At 47.4% G+C, this 14,689-nt stretch overlaps 5 protein-coding genes across 5 annotated transcripts; 3 read left to right on the top strand and 2 right to left on the bottom strand.

Moving 5' to 3' along the window:
* Positions 1–1,160: 1,160 nt before the first annotated feature.
* On the top strand, positions 1,161–2,567 carry Asppvi_010758 (putative protein kinase; the record flags this gene model as incomplete). Its single annotated transcript, XM_043306596.1, has 2 exons — positions 1,161–1,722; positions 1,780–2,567. 2 exons carry the CDS (start codon positions 1,161–1,163, stop codon positions 2,565–2,567), a joined length of 1,350 nt encoding a protein of 449 aa, XP_043162531.1.
* A 1,046-nt stretch (positions 2,568–3,613) lies between these two features.
* On the bottom strand, positions 3,614–4,463 carry Asppvi_010757 (glycosyltransferase family 32 protein; the record flags this gene model as incomplete). The annotated part of the gene is made up of 2 exons (XM_043306595.1): positions 3,614–3,697; positions 3,783–4,463. The coding sequence occupies 2 exons, from the start codon at positions 4,461–4,463 to the stop codon at positions 3,614–3,616; spliced, it is 765 nt and encodes a 254-aa protein (XP_043162530.1).
* Positions 4,464–7,607: 3,144 nt separating this feature from the next.
* Positions 7,608–8,467, top strand: Asppvi_010756 (uncharacterized protein; the record flags this gene model as incomplete). The annotated part of the gene is made up of 3 exons (XM_043306594.1): positions 7,608–7,860; positions 7,988–8,123; positions 8,194–8,467. 3 exons carry the CDS (start codon positions 7,608–7,610, stop codon positions 8,465–8,467), a joined length of 663 nt encoding a protein of 220 aa, XP_043162529.1.
* Positions 8,468–8,635: 168 nt separating this feature from the next.
* Asppvi_010755 (uncharacterized protein) lies at positions 8,636–10,247 on the top strand (the record flags this gene model as incomplete). Its single annotated transcript, XM_043306593.1, has 4 exons — positions 8,636–9,170; positions 9,217–9,443; positions 9,497–9,753; positions 9,812–10,247. The coding sequence occupies 4 exons, from the start codon at positions 8,636–8,638 to the stop codon at positions 10,245–10,247; spliced, it is 1,455 nt and encodes a 484-aa protein (XP_043162528.1).
* A 1,684-nt stretch (positions 10,248–11,931) lies between these two features.
* Asppvi_010754 (uncharacterized protein) lies at positions 11,932–12,793 on the bottom strand (the record flags this gene model as incomplete). Its single annotated transcript, XM_043306592.1, has 2 exons — positions 11,932–12,409; positions 12,474–12,793. 2 exons carry the CDS (start codon positions 12,791–12,793, stop codon positions 11,932–11,934), a joined length of 798 nt encoding a protein of 265 aa, XP_043162527.1.
* Between the last annotated feature and the right edge of the window lie 1,896 nt (positions 12,794–14,689).

Genomic DNA, 14,689 nt, shown 5'->3' with positions numbered 1-14,689 from the left:
ACTTCGAGAAACTCAAAAGACGTTATGACGGCCCGTCTGGCATTGGCAGAGAATCTAGATTGTCAAGTAGACTGTCCTTTTGTCTGGAGCTCATACTAGTTTGTCTTTAAACTCCACCCAGTAATGCCTGTTGGCCTGCTTGGTGGCCCTCGGCAATGCGACCTAAGTGCTGATTATCGGTTGAATAATATCAATTCTACGAATATACACTTGGCGTTTCCTCTGAAGACTCCAATAAAAACAAGATGCTTATTCGCCAAGCTGATTGCATGATTGCAGGGGACGATGGTAGCATGAGGGGTCTTCCCGCTAGGGGAATGTCGCAATCCGCACGATCTTTTAGCATCAACGCATCGATATCAGCCCAATTAACAATCTGGTAGCGGCAGCAGCTTCGAAGGATATGCCGAATTAAGCCCATCGCTCCATAATAACACTTTCAACAGATAAGTCTGTCAATTGACAAATTGACATCGAGCTGTACGCTAACATGATATAGCATATGAACAATACTCTAGCAAAGGCAAGGCAATCAAGAAACAGAAATTACAGATATGCAGTACACAAGGTCCAACAAGAATAGCTGTGGGTTTGAGCGGCCGATGCAGTCAAATGAGAGGAGTTCCAATAGAGCTGATGCGGTTCCCCCGTTCTCGCGTCCTCTGAGAGATCTGGGTTGGAGCTCCCTGGAGGTATGCAGCATTCGCATGGGCTTCCAGAGCAACAAGACACATTTATCTATMTACAATGTTAATATCTAAATGGCGCTCATCAGCATAATTCCGCGTTGATCTGCCCAAGGAGACGGTGACTCGTGGGGTCTGCAGGGGTGTAACGACGTCGTCTACGACTCCGTGTTCTGTTGTCCTACAATCGATCGATCTATTTCTTATAACAGACAATGGCGCTTTATTGGCAAAGGAAACGGAAATGCCAGCTTAGTTCATTCATTGGATGGCGTCGCTTCGTCCTACACCCCGGCTTAGTCCTCCGCCACTGCCCCGCCTTTCCACGACTTGCTGAACACTTTTTTAACGTCGCCAGTTCTGTGAAGAAGACAAATTGGAGGTCGCCAATTCGGTACTCTAATTTATGGCCTTCCAACTTTCTTGGAGTTCAGTGTCTGACGCTCTCAACAGTCAGGAGAGCCTGCACTTGCAATGTCGGATGACGGAGACTACGCGCCTGGATTTCCCGTTTTGTCTCAGTCGGAGGAAGAGTATGACGAGCGGCCACTCAATGGTTTGTACATCGAGATGGCCCCATTCGGACTGGAGAAAATCTGGGATTATGAGCCTGGTGGCCATCATGTTGTTCAGCTTGGCGACCACATAGGACAGGAAGGTGAATATCGCGTCATTCACAAGCTAGGCAGCGGGGGATTCGCCAACGTTTGGCTGTGTCAGGTCCTTCGCAATGGGACACCCCATTATGTGGCTGTCAAGATCCTTATGGCCGATTACTCTAAAGACGATTACCCAGAGCTTCGCGTGGAACGGCTTCGAGAAGTTGGATTGGAAAAGCACATCTGCCTCCCGTTTGATCAATTTCGAATCGAAGGCCCAAACGGGTCACACCTTTGCTTTGTGTATCCTGTGGCGGGTCCATGTGTCTCTCTTATAGCCCAACAATTCGAAGACCCGGACAGAAGCTTGCGGAAAATGGCTCGACAAGCTACTGAAGTCATGGCTGCATTGCATAGTCATGGCATATGTCATGGAGGTCAGTTCCCAACATTTCCACGAGCCACACTGCACGGTTGTAACTAACTGGTGTCAGACTTCACGCCGTCAAACATTCTCCTAAAAGTTGAGGGCCTTGACGGTTTACCAGAGGATGAAGTACTCAAAATCCTGGGAGAACCCGTCAAGGTAGAAGTTTTTACTGAGTCAGGGGAGACTCCCTCTGATCCTACCGCGCCTAGATATCTCGTCCGCCCGGTCGAGTTTCGCAATGTTCCGCTGCCGTACGTCGTAGATGAGATTCTTGTGATCGACTTCGGAGAATCTTACGATGTCACAAACCCACCAGAGGAGCTTGGTATCCCCGAGAGTTATCGTCCCCCCGAACTTGTTTTAGAGAATACGTCAGGATTTGGATGTGACCTCTGGGCACTCGGCTGCACCCTCTTCGAAATACGAACGGGTAGAAAGCTCTTCGACATGTTTGATGATGATGTTGATAGCCACCTTTTCTACATGGTTGAGATGCTTGGCGCACTGCCAGAGCCGTGGTGGTCTACGACTTGGAAGCAGAGAAAGGAGTTCTTCAAAGATGAAACGGACTCACTCGGTCGAGCGGTTCTGGTGGATGCACTTTCCAAAGAACAATCGGACCTATCGACCGGCGCTCGGTCGATAGAGTGGGCGCTACGACGAGGGTTGCATTATTGGGACTTGGGGCCAGGCGAAGAGTTTTCCAGAGAGATTTCCCCCGGCGAGGTTGAACAATTGGCGGATCTGTTGAAGAAGATCCTACAATATGAGCCTAGCCACCGGTTGACAGCGGCAGAAACGCTAGAACATGAATGGTTTTGTATTAATGGGAATCAAAGACGCGGTCAATAGAGGCTATCAGCACTGACTATTCCGTTGAGGAATTTGCACTTATTCTTATTCATGCATCACAGTTTGATAGCGAGTCTAATGTTTCCGTGAGCTGTTAGAGCACTGTTTATATCTGAGTGTAGGATGTGTATAGCTGTGCTGACGAATCTGGGGCGCCCTGATGTATCCTTGTAGATACATATACGGTAGCTGTATACAATAATAAGAATTAGATCTGACTTGTAAGCTTGACTTCACAGCCACTAGCAGTATATAAAAGATGAGTTTCATCTCCTCAGGCACTCCAGTCTGAGAAGCATCTATGATAGTAGGATAAGATAGCTATAAAAAAGATTACTGGAAGGTTGGAATGAACTTCTTTCCTCCAGACTTACTAACTGAAAATGGTACCACTGGGATCTGCAGCCTTCTAAGGTAAGGTATAGGCAGAATATTTTGTTTCCAACGGAGCCAAAATTATCTAATTTATTACTCCTATTAGGTCTAGCTAGTTGGGAGTAAGGGGCTATTGTCAAAATACAAGACTAGAGGGTCGAACGGTTAAATACAACGGAGGATGTCGGAGTTGACGATAGCACGAAGGGTGGGGAGAATAGATGAATATCAATGGGTGATACCCGGGGGAGGATGGGAGCAGAGGCGGACGGTCGGTATGATAAATATGATTTAGTAATAGAGAGAACTGGATGGTCCTCAGGGGAGCCAGAACCGGCTCCCCTCCTCAGCGAGTGGATCTATTGACATATTGAGGTCAAACTTGAAAGAACGGACAGTTCCGTGGAAACAGAACGTATGTAAAGTGCGCTGCTTGATACGAGGCTACAGAGGATTGTCATTTCACCCTGTACAGCGTCCTTTTCGAATCTACGGCTCAAGACTTGATGTATATAAGATGTCAGGCAATATATAGGCCTGGCCCTCACCTTGTCACCTAGTGAATCTATTCTTGCACCTCCTAACCACATAAATAAGTCCTGCCACCGTAGAAAAATATCCAACAGCTCTTAATAATACATACCCCATCCCGGCATGATCCGCGATATAATTCAGCGCTCGGCCGTCCACTCCTTGCCAGGACCGTCCAGCGGCATGTCGTACCACCGAGCCACCAAACCCGTCGTCGAGCAGCCCTATATCGAGTCGTAGCGTGTTGTATATCCAAGCGTATTGTCTAAACGCTGCCGTCACCATGATCGGTCCTGTGGACCAAAAAACCTGCAGGTACGGCAGGATTATGGCTCGTGATGCGAGCCGGCTACTGCGCCGCTTGGCCTCGTAGAGCACCCACTGCAGGAATGGAGATCCAGGCTTGGCCATAAAGAAATGGTTACTGAGACCGAGTGTGCCTGCCGTTGGGGAGAATATCGCTTGTAAGCCAAGTCTTTGGAGGCATTGAATATGTTCAGCTGAGTTGGGGTACACGTCTAGATCGGAATAGATGCCACCCTCGGAGTGGACGATCAGCAGCCTCGCAATGTCGGCACGCTGAATATCGTGAGGGTATCCCTTATACGTCGACAGCAGCCAAGTGTAATCTGCCTTGATGAGTTCAAGGACATCGTCGTCCGTCCATAGCTTGACGGTGTAGTTGGAGGGCTCAAGCATGGCCCTCCATGATTCACGAGACGCTGTGATTTTGGTGGAATATTCTTGGACATCGGTTGTTTTCCATAGTTGATGGACAATGTTTGGTATTGCAGGATCGAGTATAGGACGAGGGTTATCGATAGCTTTGAGTGCACCAGGAGAACATTCATCCACTATTTGTACAGACTCTGACAAGTGTCTGGCGACGGCAAAATCGTCAGTGTAGCTGAACTGAAAGATAGCAAAGACCACAACAGAAAGAATCACCACAACAGCGAGCTGTCTCGGTCTACCCAAGATGACGGCCATGATATTTCATTTCCATAAGACCTCGCACCCCGGCGGTGACGGGCCCTTAATAATGTATCAACGCGGAGGCGAACCATAGGGTACATGGGCGCAGCACGAAAACATTATCTAAAATAAATGCAGCAGTATGATCCACGGTAGACTTGGGTGCCTGGCTGGGAAGCCGGGGTCAGAGAAAATCCTGAGGTGAATCAGCACCAGTCCATTGATATGTCAATCATAGCCTGTTTCTGCGGCGCTCGACTATTAGGAGACTGCGAACCACATCAATAAGTGGCTTTTGCCCCACGGATCGCCCAGGGTCGTACCGACCTAGATACTTCAAGGAATATGTCCATTTGAGACAAGCGGTAGGCTCCAGTGTTTTTTCTCTTTCTCCAGTTCGTCTCTGCCCAAGGGCCGTCAAAATCGTAGTGCTATATGGCTGGTATTGATTGAATATCCTAAAATTTCTCAGCCGATTCACTTCACGCCCAAGTCCAACGTCCAACAGAGAGACTTGACGTGAAGCTCTCGGTTGGCAGCGACAGAAACTGACAGACTAAGTTAAGATCATCACAGATGCACCAGTACTAGAAGTTAAAATGGATTTCTCGTCCCGGCTTCCTAAAGCTGTCTAGTTCACGTTGCATTCAGATTGATGGAGTTCCTTCGGTGGGAGTCTTTTATTACATGTTATCCATAATCGTTTTCACTTTGGGCCAGGTCTTGCTGCGGAGGAAGGGCTTCTCTCGTGACAATAAACGAGGAAATGTCTGCATTCTCGCGCCGAATACCTGCCAGTCTGGCTCATCCGCTGCCCCATGGCGTGGTGCTTTCGTAAACTGTTGGGTGTCCAGGGACCTGTTGAAGGAAAGCATGACACCCTGCGCACTAAAATCCACTGTTGCCTGGATAGTACAGGGATGATTGTCCTCGTGAGGTCTTGGAGAGCTGACATTGTGTCAGCAAGTATATGGAAGTCGCTGGTTAAGTACTGGTGGTTTATCTGCAATAGTGAGAAGATGGTTCTGTATTTCAAGTTAGTGTCATGCAATGCAGCAAGTTATTAGGCGACATTGACTGAATGTGTGGTCCATCGATCCGACTCGGTCTGTAGTCATAGTAGTTTTGGCCGTAGTTGTGATCGATTTTGGAGGTGGCTTAGATTGTTCGCTTAGACAAACGCATTGTTTCTGGAACCATAATGTGAAACAACGCTAGTCCGCATTTGGCTGGACTACGAAGGACGGGAGTTTTCTAAGAATAGAGTGCTTGCTAGTCGTTCCAGCAGCTGTTTGATTCGCTCGGTTCTAGCTCGATTGATATCACTTCGTGAGCACTGTCTTGAAGTTTATTACCCCGTCACTTCGGCATTTCTGGGCGTTGCTTGAGCCGGATTTCGGTTGGTCGATGGGGTCTTAACTACGCATACCCAGAAAGTAACCTGTTTTGGTTAGATCCCTAAGGAAACTATTACGTCACCTACACCGACTCACAGCATCGATCACGTAAAGACAGAGAAGGGAGGCAGCATTATGGAACAGCCACCACCAATCATTTGTTACATGCATTCACTCTTACGAGGTCTCCATTACAGATGATATGGACAATGCCTTTGGCCAATGAGGATTGTTATGAAATGACTAAGGGAACTACCATCAATGGCTACCACGAAATAGTAGACGGAATGGTAGATGGACTGACATACACCTCTCAGATATATATATGGTAGCTCTATGCAATAATAGAAATTGGATCTGACTTGTCGGCTTGACTTCACAGCCACTAGGAATGTACAAAAGAATAGTTTTATCTCTTTAGGTAATCAGGCCTGAGAAGCATCTATGATGGTAGAATGAGATAGCCATAAAAAGATTTTGCTCAAAGATAGGAATAAACTTCTTTCCTCCAGACTTCACTAACCAAAAATAGTACCATTGGGATCTGCAGTCTTCTGGTGACAAATTCACATATCTAAATAGTCAGACATTCACTGCATCTCGATGATGCTATGTCTGTCTGGAGCAGGACAGGACAAGGGAGGAGAATCAACACAAATACTACATTAGCCATGTTCAATGAAAGCAAACCCTTTATATCTGTTCAAACTAATTTGCAGTTAAGACTAGGAGAATTACAAAGCTAGGCTTCTCAGATGACCCACGCGGTGCTAACAGAGCATTATATTCATGTCTGATGTAACAAAAGCTAGTGCACCCTATTAAGTAATCTATTCACTTCAAAGAAGGGGGACAATTTAGTTGTTACTGGAGTGTTAACTCTCTACAACTGGGGTGCAGCTATTCATGCTGGCATTATTAGCCAGAGAGCTGCCTACCTTGGTGTGGAAGATTGGTCATTGTATCCTCATATCTGTCTCACTTAATGTGGGTTGGGTGAGATGAAGGATAATCAGCACATCTCACTCTACTCAACCACCACTCTTCCCTCACTTCTAAAGCATCAAGCGCTACATCTACATACAGCTGAAATTAATGTCGGCTAATCATCTTCTAAATCATGGCTTGAGTTAGACCTTTGCATACCAAGCAGTGACCTACCAGGATGGCTACAGATACTACCTGCCACATCACTATTTGTTTTCTTTGGCCGAATGGCTGAAGTAGAAATTTTCTTGTTATTCACTCTCACAACATTCACGCATCTGACCCAAACACACCAATGACTTAACACTTCACCTATGCCTCATATTATGATGAGACCCTTGATCCCGCCGAGTATAAATCTGACCTTCCCACTGTTATGTACTTCCCCTTTCTCACACCTCCCCCTTCCCACAATCACCAACATATCACCAAGATCCTTGCTCATATCCCACCACTACACCTACCTACTAACTGTCACTGACCACCAGTATCATCATTCGGGTATCCCTCCTGCATCATCTACTTCTCTTGAGACAAACTCGCTCCTGCACTTCTACTCTCGCCTTCCTTGCATCCTTTTCAAACCACCATCATCCTGCCTCTGTGCACGACCATGAGTACTATATATTCGCTCTTTCCTGGTCAGCCGGGGCGATGCCATCGGTCACCCGCTCACAGATGCGCAACGGAATGAACGTGAGCCGAGCGACTGGGCAGCCCTTGACAACGCATACAAGAAAAACCGCAGCATCGTCTTCGAGGAATCACAAGCGCAATGCCCACGAGATCGCCCGAGGATGAAGGCGCCAAAAGGCAAGCCTCGGAGGAACTCACAGCAAACCGACATCCATCGGTCTCCAGCGATACGATCGAACATACTATCGTTCGTGATGGACAGATAGTCTACGCTAAGGGCGTCACCATGGCTCCATGGGACATATTGGGGGACATCCTATCGGCACCGGCACCTATCGCTCGCACCGCTCAGTGGCACTCGGAGCCGACCACCCAACCTCTACCTTACAGCAGTCATCAAGATCAGGCATGACCTGGAACCCCTTCGCTACACAATCACCATGGACCAGAAACACCACCAGCATTACCAGGCGACCAACCGAGAGAACGGAACCTACGATGGAGACTGCTGAAGCTCAGTACAAACCACTATCAGCTGCCAGCGAATGTCGCTAACCGTCGACGAGACAGCATACCAGTGGGAACTTTCAAATAAGACCATCAACGGAAGACAATACAACCAACCGGCCCAGTCGGAACGGAAAGGTTGCAAAGGGTCGGTATCCTTCAGCCAAACTGAGCCTTTCAAAGAACTGTCATCCATAGACACCGAAACCTTGGCGCAGTGGGCATTTGAGTGCTTCAAGAGAAGGGTTGAACGGGGAGTTGAAACGTACCGTCAGCTTCAACAGAATGGGCAAAGGTAAAGGCGGCCAATCCGTCGGTCCTGAGGTGGCTGAGGCGGAAGCAGAGGCAGAACCGCCAGTCGGCGAGCGTTGTGCCGAGGAAGCTGATGAAGTCGAGGAAGCCCAGAAGCCCGAAGCCTCCCGCGTTATCTCAGCCCCCGATGTGGAACGTCACCTCAACACTAGAAATACCAAGTGGGTAATGTGGCCTTAGGCGGTTAGGCCATGCATAGGGCTTGAGCCCTTTCCCCAATTCGCTTAGTGCATTCCGCATCCACCAACAATATTTTCCACATCTCTTTTCCCCTTGCTCCACCACCCGCTTTTCTCTCAATTTTCCATCAGCGTCCAACCAACCAACGGCCCAGCCGTTTTACTCACAATGAGTGATTTACTTTCGGGAAACTCCACCATGGAGTCCGCTGCAGAGGTTATACTACGACCCCCCCCCCCGCTTACACAGATCAACGGGACTCGTCATGTCTCGAACTCGTCGGAGGTCATTTCACTACGGTTCTTCCACGAATGGGAGAGCTTTGCACCTGATGTCCTCGAAGCATGTGCATCTGTAGATCTTAGCCATACCGTTCAATACACCGATGATGTGTCGGAAAGTTACATCGTTGGCAGCGAACTTGGTCTGACTGGCAGGTTCACCAAGAACGTCTGTGACCCTGTTGCCAAAGTCTTTGCCACCACTCGCCTCGCCCATTTAAAGTTCGGTGATTATCAGTCATCTGCAGGGCCAACGGACACGAGCCAAGTACCTGATATCACTATGTTCAACACAACGGGACCACCTCGACCACCTCGCCTAGCGGCTGTTGGAGAACTCAAGTCTTTCTGGACAGTTGTTCTTGACAACTATTCCATTCGCCGAGGCTACCAACGGTTAATCGGCATCCAGCATCACCTTGGTAAGTCCAGTGAACCTTATTCATAGCCGTGTTAACGGTTCCTCAGCCCAACTCGTCAAGTACATGCGGTCGAGTGAGCTTAAGTTTGGATTTCTGTCCACGTACGAGACGACGGTCTTCATTCGCAGAACGGCTCCTTACCGCTTTGACATGTCATTACCAATTGGAAGAGACGCATCGAATCCCAGCCTTCGCCAGTGCTTCTTAGCTCTAGGTGTACTTGCTTCCGATGATTGGGAATTTGTTGAACCTCCTGAATTCAACGTCGCCCAGGTGAGTTTTCCAGTTAATAATAATAGCGGCAATCTCCTAACATCAGACCCTAGCTCCGCATTCCGACGCCGCCTTCATTCCAAGCCTCCATACGTCCGTCCGCTTTCCGAAACCAAATCGGCACCAAGGAGGAGGTATCCGACATGCTTGGTTCGTCGTCGATCCTTTACGGGGCTGACGACGGTCTTGCAACGACGTTCGTAAATTGCAAGAGGATTATCCAGCAATCCTCCTGCAAGGCGATTTTTGAAGTCACATGGGATGGAAAACCGGCCATTGCGAAATGCTGGTCGCCATCTCGAGTCGAACGGTCTGTTGCTGTGTCCTTGTAGCATAGTATCTCAATCGCTAATCCGTTTGTTCTGTAGGTTTGCTGACGAAGCGAGGACGTATGAGAATATCCATGCGCTACGTCCAGCCGGTTTCGATTTTTTCCCCTCACTACTAAGCCTCGGCAAGATCTGTTGCTCTTCGATCTTTCCCCAAGGTTATATCATTGTGATGACAAAGGTTGATGGGGAACCGCTCGACAAGCAATGGGGCAACCTTTCTGGAAGCGTCAAGGAGCATATACGTTCAGAGATTTACAAGGCTATCAAGGTACTGAGGCAAGTGTCTACCATTGTTATCGACTCCGGGATGCATAACGTCTTATACGACCCGGAAACCAATGCTGTAACAATGGTGGATTTTGAGTTGACGCAAGGATGCGAGGCGGACACCCTGGGTCCTGACGAACCAGAGATGTTTTCGATATTCGGGCAATACACTACGCGCGTACGTGTTCGTCACGAGGGTGGTTAGACATCAATCATCGACAATCACACTTCGGAGTTATCGCTATCCAATGGCTGCCATGAAGTTTGACTCGCTGGAAAACTTCCTGCTACGTTCGGAGCATCTTTATTTGACACGCTTGGGTTTACTGGTCGGAGAGGGTCTAACGAAGGATTTGCTGTTGCTGAAAGAAACGTTGCTACGCTTTTCAAATGTTCTGTATGTCTTATACCCCTAGTCGATTTCATAGCTTCATGGGAAATGTTCAATAGACGCTTTCACTCGTCGTTTCCTCAAACACAGTCTATCTCGTATAAATATGGAATTCTGGATACATCCACCGGACGTACAGGCCCAGTATCTTCGGGGTACTGAAAACGGTAAGACGGCTAGGGGTCAGATGGAATCGATGGAATCAGTCAAAACTATGATAGAAACCAAGCAGTGTGATTGTGATCATTCAATCTGATTCAGCTAAAGTGGCCTAATTCAACTAAGTACAGATGTAGTTCTACGATACAGAAAGTATTCAGTCAGCTCTGAATGCACCAACCCCTGGACGTCATCCATCCCAATTGTAACCATCTTCAAGGTTATCTTCTTCCTCGGGATTACGATGGGGAGCAAAACCATCATATTTAAACTCCTGACGGAGCATCGACCTAACGCTTATTATCGCCTTTGTACCATACTCACGCGATCGCCGTTCCCGATTCCGTTCGATGATTTGTATGGAAGCTCTCCTATATATCAGTGTGGGCTAGTGCTTGTAACCGAAAAGCTATGTAGCTAATGCGGATGATCAATTGAACCTGGTCGACTGTTGTATATCGGAAGTAGGCGTTTGCTGCACCAAACCGTCTCGGGTTGAATCTTCTCTAAGACGGTGGATTCCTGCTCGCCCAGGCAAAACCCCCAATGCAACGCCGCAAAAGTTCCCAGTAAATTGTTTTGGCTATATTTCCCTGTGTTGCCCATACAGATCTAACACCTTCCAGCGATCCCGTAGGTACCTAGACCCCTACCATTTCCACATAGAGATGTTGGGGGTGTGGCATCCTCACCGGTCATCTGAGGATGGAAGAACATATCCGTTGAAAGCATCGTAGGGCGGCCCAAATCCAAAATTCAAGGAACACAACCCAATCCACTTCCGAATAGCTTCACTTTAAATATAACGGAATCTATCAAGTCTATTGTTTCATGTAGCAGTTCGTCTTTGGAAATAAGTCTCAACTGCCACTAAAAAATGAATTGAGACAACATGGAAATTTGATGTGATTCTTGGATGCTCCCAAAAAGACTAACAGAGCCCGAGACAGGAAATATGTTTGTATACTTGGCTTTCAGCTGATTTATGGTAAAAATGTACTTTTGTCCAGCGCTTGATCGGATCCAAGATACAAGGTTTTATGCCAATGACAGTTCAGCAGTTACCGGATTCGATGTCAGCAATCAATGTGAGACTAGAAACGGTTGAAATTGGATCTTAAAATGTTGTCATGATGCTTACGGATTTCTTCCATCATACAGTCGTCTACTAATAAACTGGAGTTATACGTGCTAGGTTGAGTAGATCGTAGAATATGATAAACTCCTCCCATGCTACTGCTATGGAGATACCCCTGGGAATGTATTGAGCCAAAATACATGATTGACGGCTAGTCCAGGGGTTTCAAAGGATCGGTAAGATCTTTGAGTGTTGTTCCTGTTAGCCCCATTCGGTAATATCCAGGATTTTGAGGGTGTCATATTCAGCCTGCGTTTGACAGAAGTACCACTCTTCAATGCGCCAAAGTAGGTCTCGGAAAGGTTTCTCATAAGGAGTGTCTGCCTGAAAACGACCGCGTTTCTCAACTGCTTGATACAGTTTCTGGGCGGGAAGGCCCCATGGGTACGTCGTAAAATCTTCATTGGGGAAGTTGAGCGCTTTATCGGACCTGTTGAACGAAACGGTTCCTGTCCGCCACTGCGAGCTCCATAGGTTTCTTGAGATGTCTCCTTGGTCGCTTATATCAAACGTAGCGCAGATTTGTTTTGTTCTATCCTTCCCTTTCGGCTGGTCTTCGGGTTTTACCCAAGATTTATGTCTGTCGATAACCCAGTGGAAGTATAGCTTTCTGTTAAATGACCTGGGAAAGCCGCTCGCGGTCGTAAAGATATCGTCTCTGGCGGTATTCTGGCCCTCACTGGTAGGGGGAAGGTGTCTCTGATAGTCACCCGGTTCGGTATTCTGGTGTGTTGACGACTCACTCGATCATGATGGTATGATCGGTACGGGAATTGCCGCTCTGGGACCCGATGGCGTTCCGTGGTCGGGAGAAGCCGTCAACTCTGGTGTCGTCCGGATCTTCCTTGCCTGGATCATTGCGCCTCTCATGTTCGCTGCCTTTGGTGTCGTCATCCTCCTCTTCGCTGTCGGAGGGGAGCCATGGTTCGTCGCGGTCGGTGCTAGGGGCGCGGTGTGGTTCCTCTTCCTCGCTGTCGGATGGCAGCCACGGTTTATCTTCCTCATCTTGAGGAGTAATGCACTGTCTTTTTGGGAGAGGTGTCTCGTCGACTAGTCCACGCATTTTGATCTCGCGTTTGGTTTGACTTCCACTTTTTGATGGGATGGGGAGATGATGAAGTGAGATAGGAAGATATCACAGAGTAAACTTCGTGGCGTTAAATGATAATGTGGGCTGGTAGTGAATGTCCAGTAATGTGTCAATACAGTACCAGCTTATGGTGATGACTAGGTATGGACGTGATGGGACATTTTCCGGTGTTCAAGGGTCTGCTGCCAATATATTCTAGTTCTTTAACGTGGAGATCAGTCTTTTGGCGTCCTCTATCTGCCCAGTCGTATACCTCAAACTATTTCAATGAGATATCCAACGAAAGTTTATCCTTTTTATCAGTGTGGATGTTCCAATCGATGCCCTTGTTAATGCTCTGAGATTTTTCATTTCTAATTATATTTGGTTCCGTTGCATAAGCCGCGCTAATCGGATTTGCATGGTAAACGCCTACTATGGGTAGCTACGAAGGTACGGTACGGTACCTTTTGGATATTGTAAGAAGCTTCATTCCCTATCTACCGTAAATGCAATGCTACCTCAGAGGAACGGCGGGTACCATGGTATTCCCACACCACGAATACGCCGAGCGCCAAAGGAAAACAATAGATAAGCCGAAAACGAGTAAATGAAAGAAAACCTAATGCAAAAAAAGTGAGACGAGGTAAACCAAAAGCAGCTGAGAGTAGAAGACGTAAGGAAATCCAGTCTGGGAATAACAAGGGGGTGTGGCCGATCATGCGGTTGTCACTGTACGACTCGGTCGTGAGTTGGAACGCGGACGTCCCAATCGTAGACTGAGACTTAATCGCGAAAGGAAACAGAGGTAGATGGCATGGTTGATCCAGGTCACGCCCCTACTTGAGTGACTCGACCGCGTCATTTATGGACTTGTGGATGTTCGGTCAGTGGCCAATCCTTGAGGAGCATGTCGGGGAGCTTGATCCGTTCATCAGTGGCAACGGAGAAATACCATTCCTCTATGAGCCGCAGAACAGGTCGGAAGTTCGGTTGATAGAGGGTGTTGGCTTCGAAACCAGGGGGTTCCTTGATGGTAGCGAGAAGCTTTGTTGCAGGTAATCCCCAACGATAAGATTTAAAATCTTCATCAACCTTGGTTTTCTTGTCATTTGGAGATAGTGATATTGTCCCGATGCGCCATTCGGAAGCATCCGTTGCTCCAATATCGTCTGGTGTGCTGATTTGAAAGGTAGATTCGTACTTAGCTATACGATCAGGTCCTTTGGTCTTCCATTCTTGGTTATCCAATGAGCGTAGCGTTCCACGACCCAATTATGATACAGGAGCGGTTGGGTTGCGCGTGGGAATCCGACAAGCGGGTCTATATATAACTTCATCGAGCATCCAGGATGTTCACGGTAGTGGTTTGGAAACAGATCAAGGGCATGAAACAGTCATCTAAAAACAAATAGTAAGCAAGGGGTAACAATATAGCAATGCAACCAGAACTAGAACTAATCTATTATAATTATACCTACCTCTGCAGGGTGACTGTCCTCAGTTATTTTGATATAGCTTGATAGTCTGAAAGTAGTCATCATACATATGTCGAAAGCAATGATAGCAACTTCATTTATCTTCATTGTCGAAGATGCACTGTAGTCTAAATGTAACATCTTTGTTTTATTAGGTTCTTTGTGTGTTTACTGTAAAGTAGTCCCTGGTGTAAGTGATGTTGTCATGAGCAACCAAGTTGCGCTGGTTCTTTATTTGTAAAGTGGTCGAGTCCTTTGTTTTCTTTTCTTCTCTGTACCTCTCCTCGTGTCAGCACGTCATTCGTTTGGCTTCGCCTTTTCTGCGTTATTTCTTGACATTTATCTACTGTTGAGCTAGTTTTCTCTTCTTCGTTTATCCTTTTGTTTTGACAGATCATCGTTAGGATGCCGC

Source organism: Aspergillus pseudoviridinutans (assembly GCF_018340605.1).
Source record: "Aspergillus pseudoviridinutans IFM 55266 DNA, scaffold_8, whole genome shotgun sequence".
Taxonomy (NCBI): Eukaryota; Fungi; Ascomycota; class Eurotiomycetes; order Eurotiales; family Aspergillaceae; genus Aspergillus; species Aspergillus pseudoviridinutans.
The sequence above is the reverse complement of the archived record's forward strand: the minus strand, read 5'-3'. Positions and strand labels throughout refer to the sequence as shown.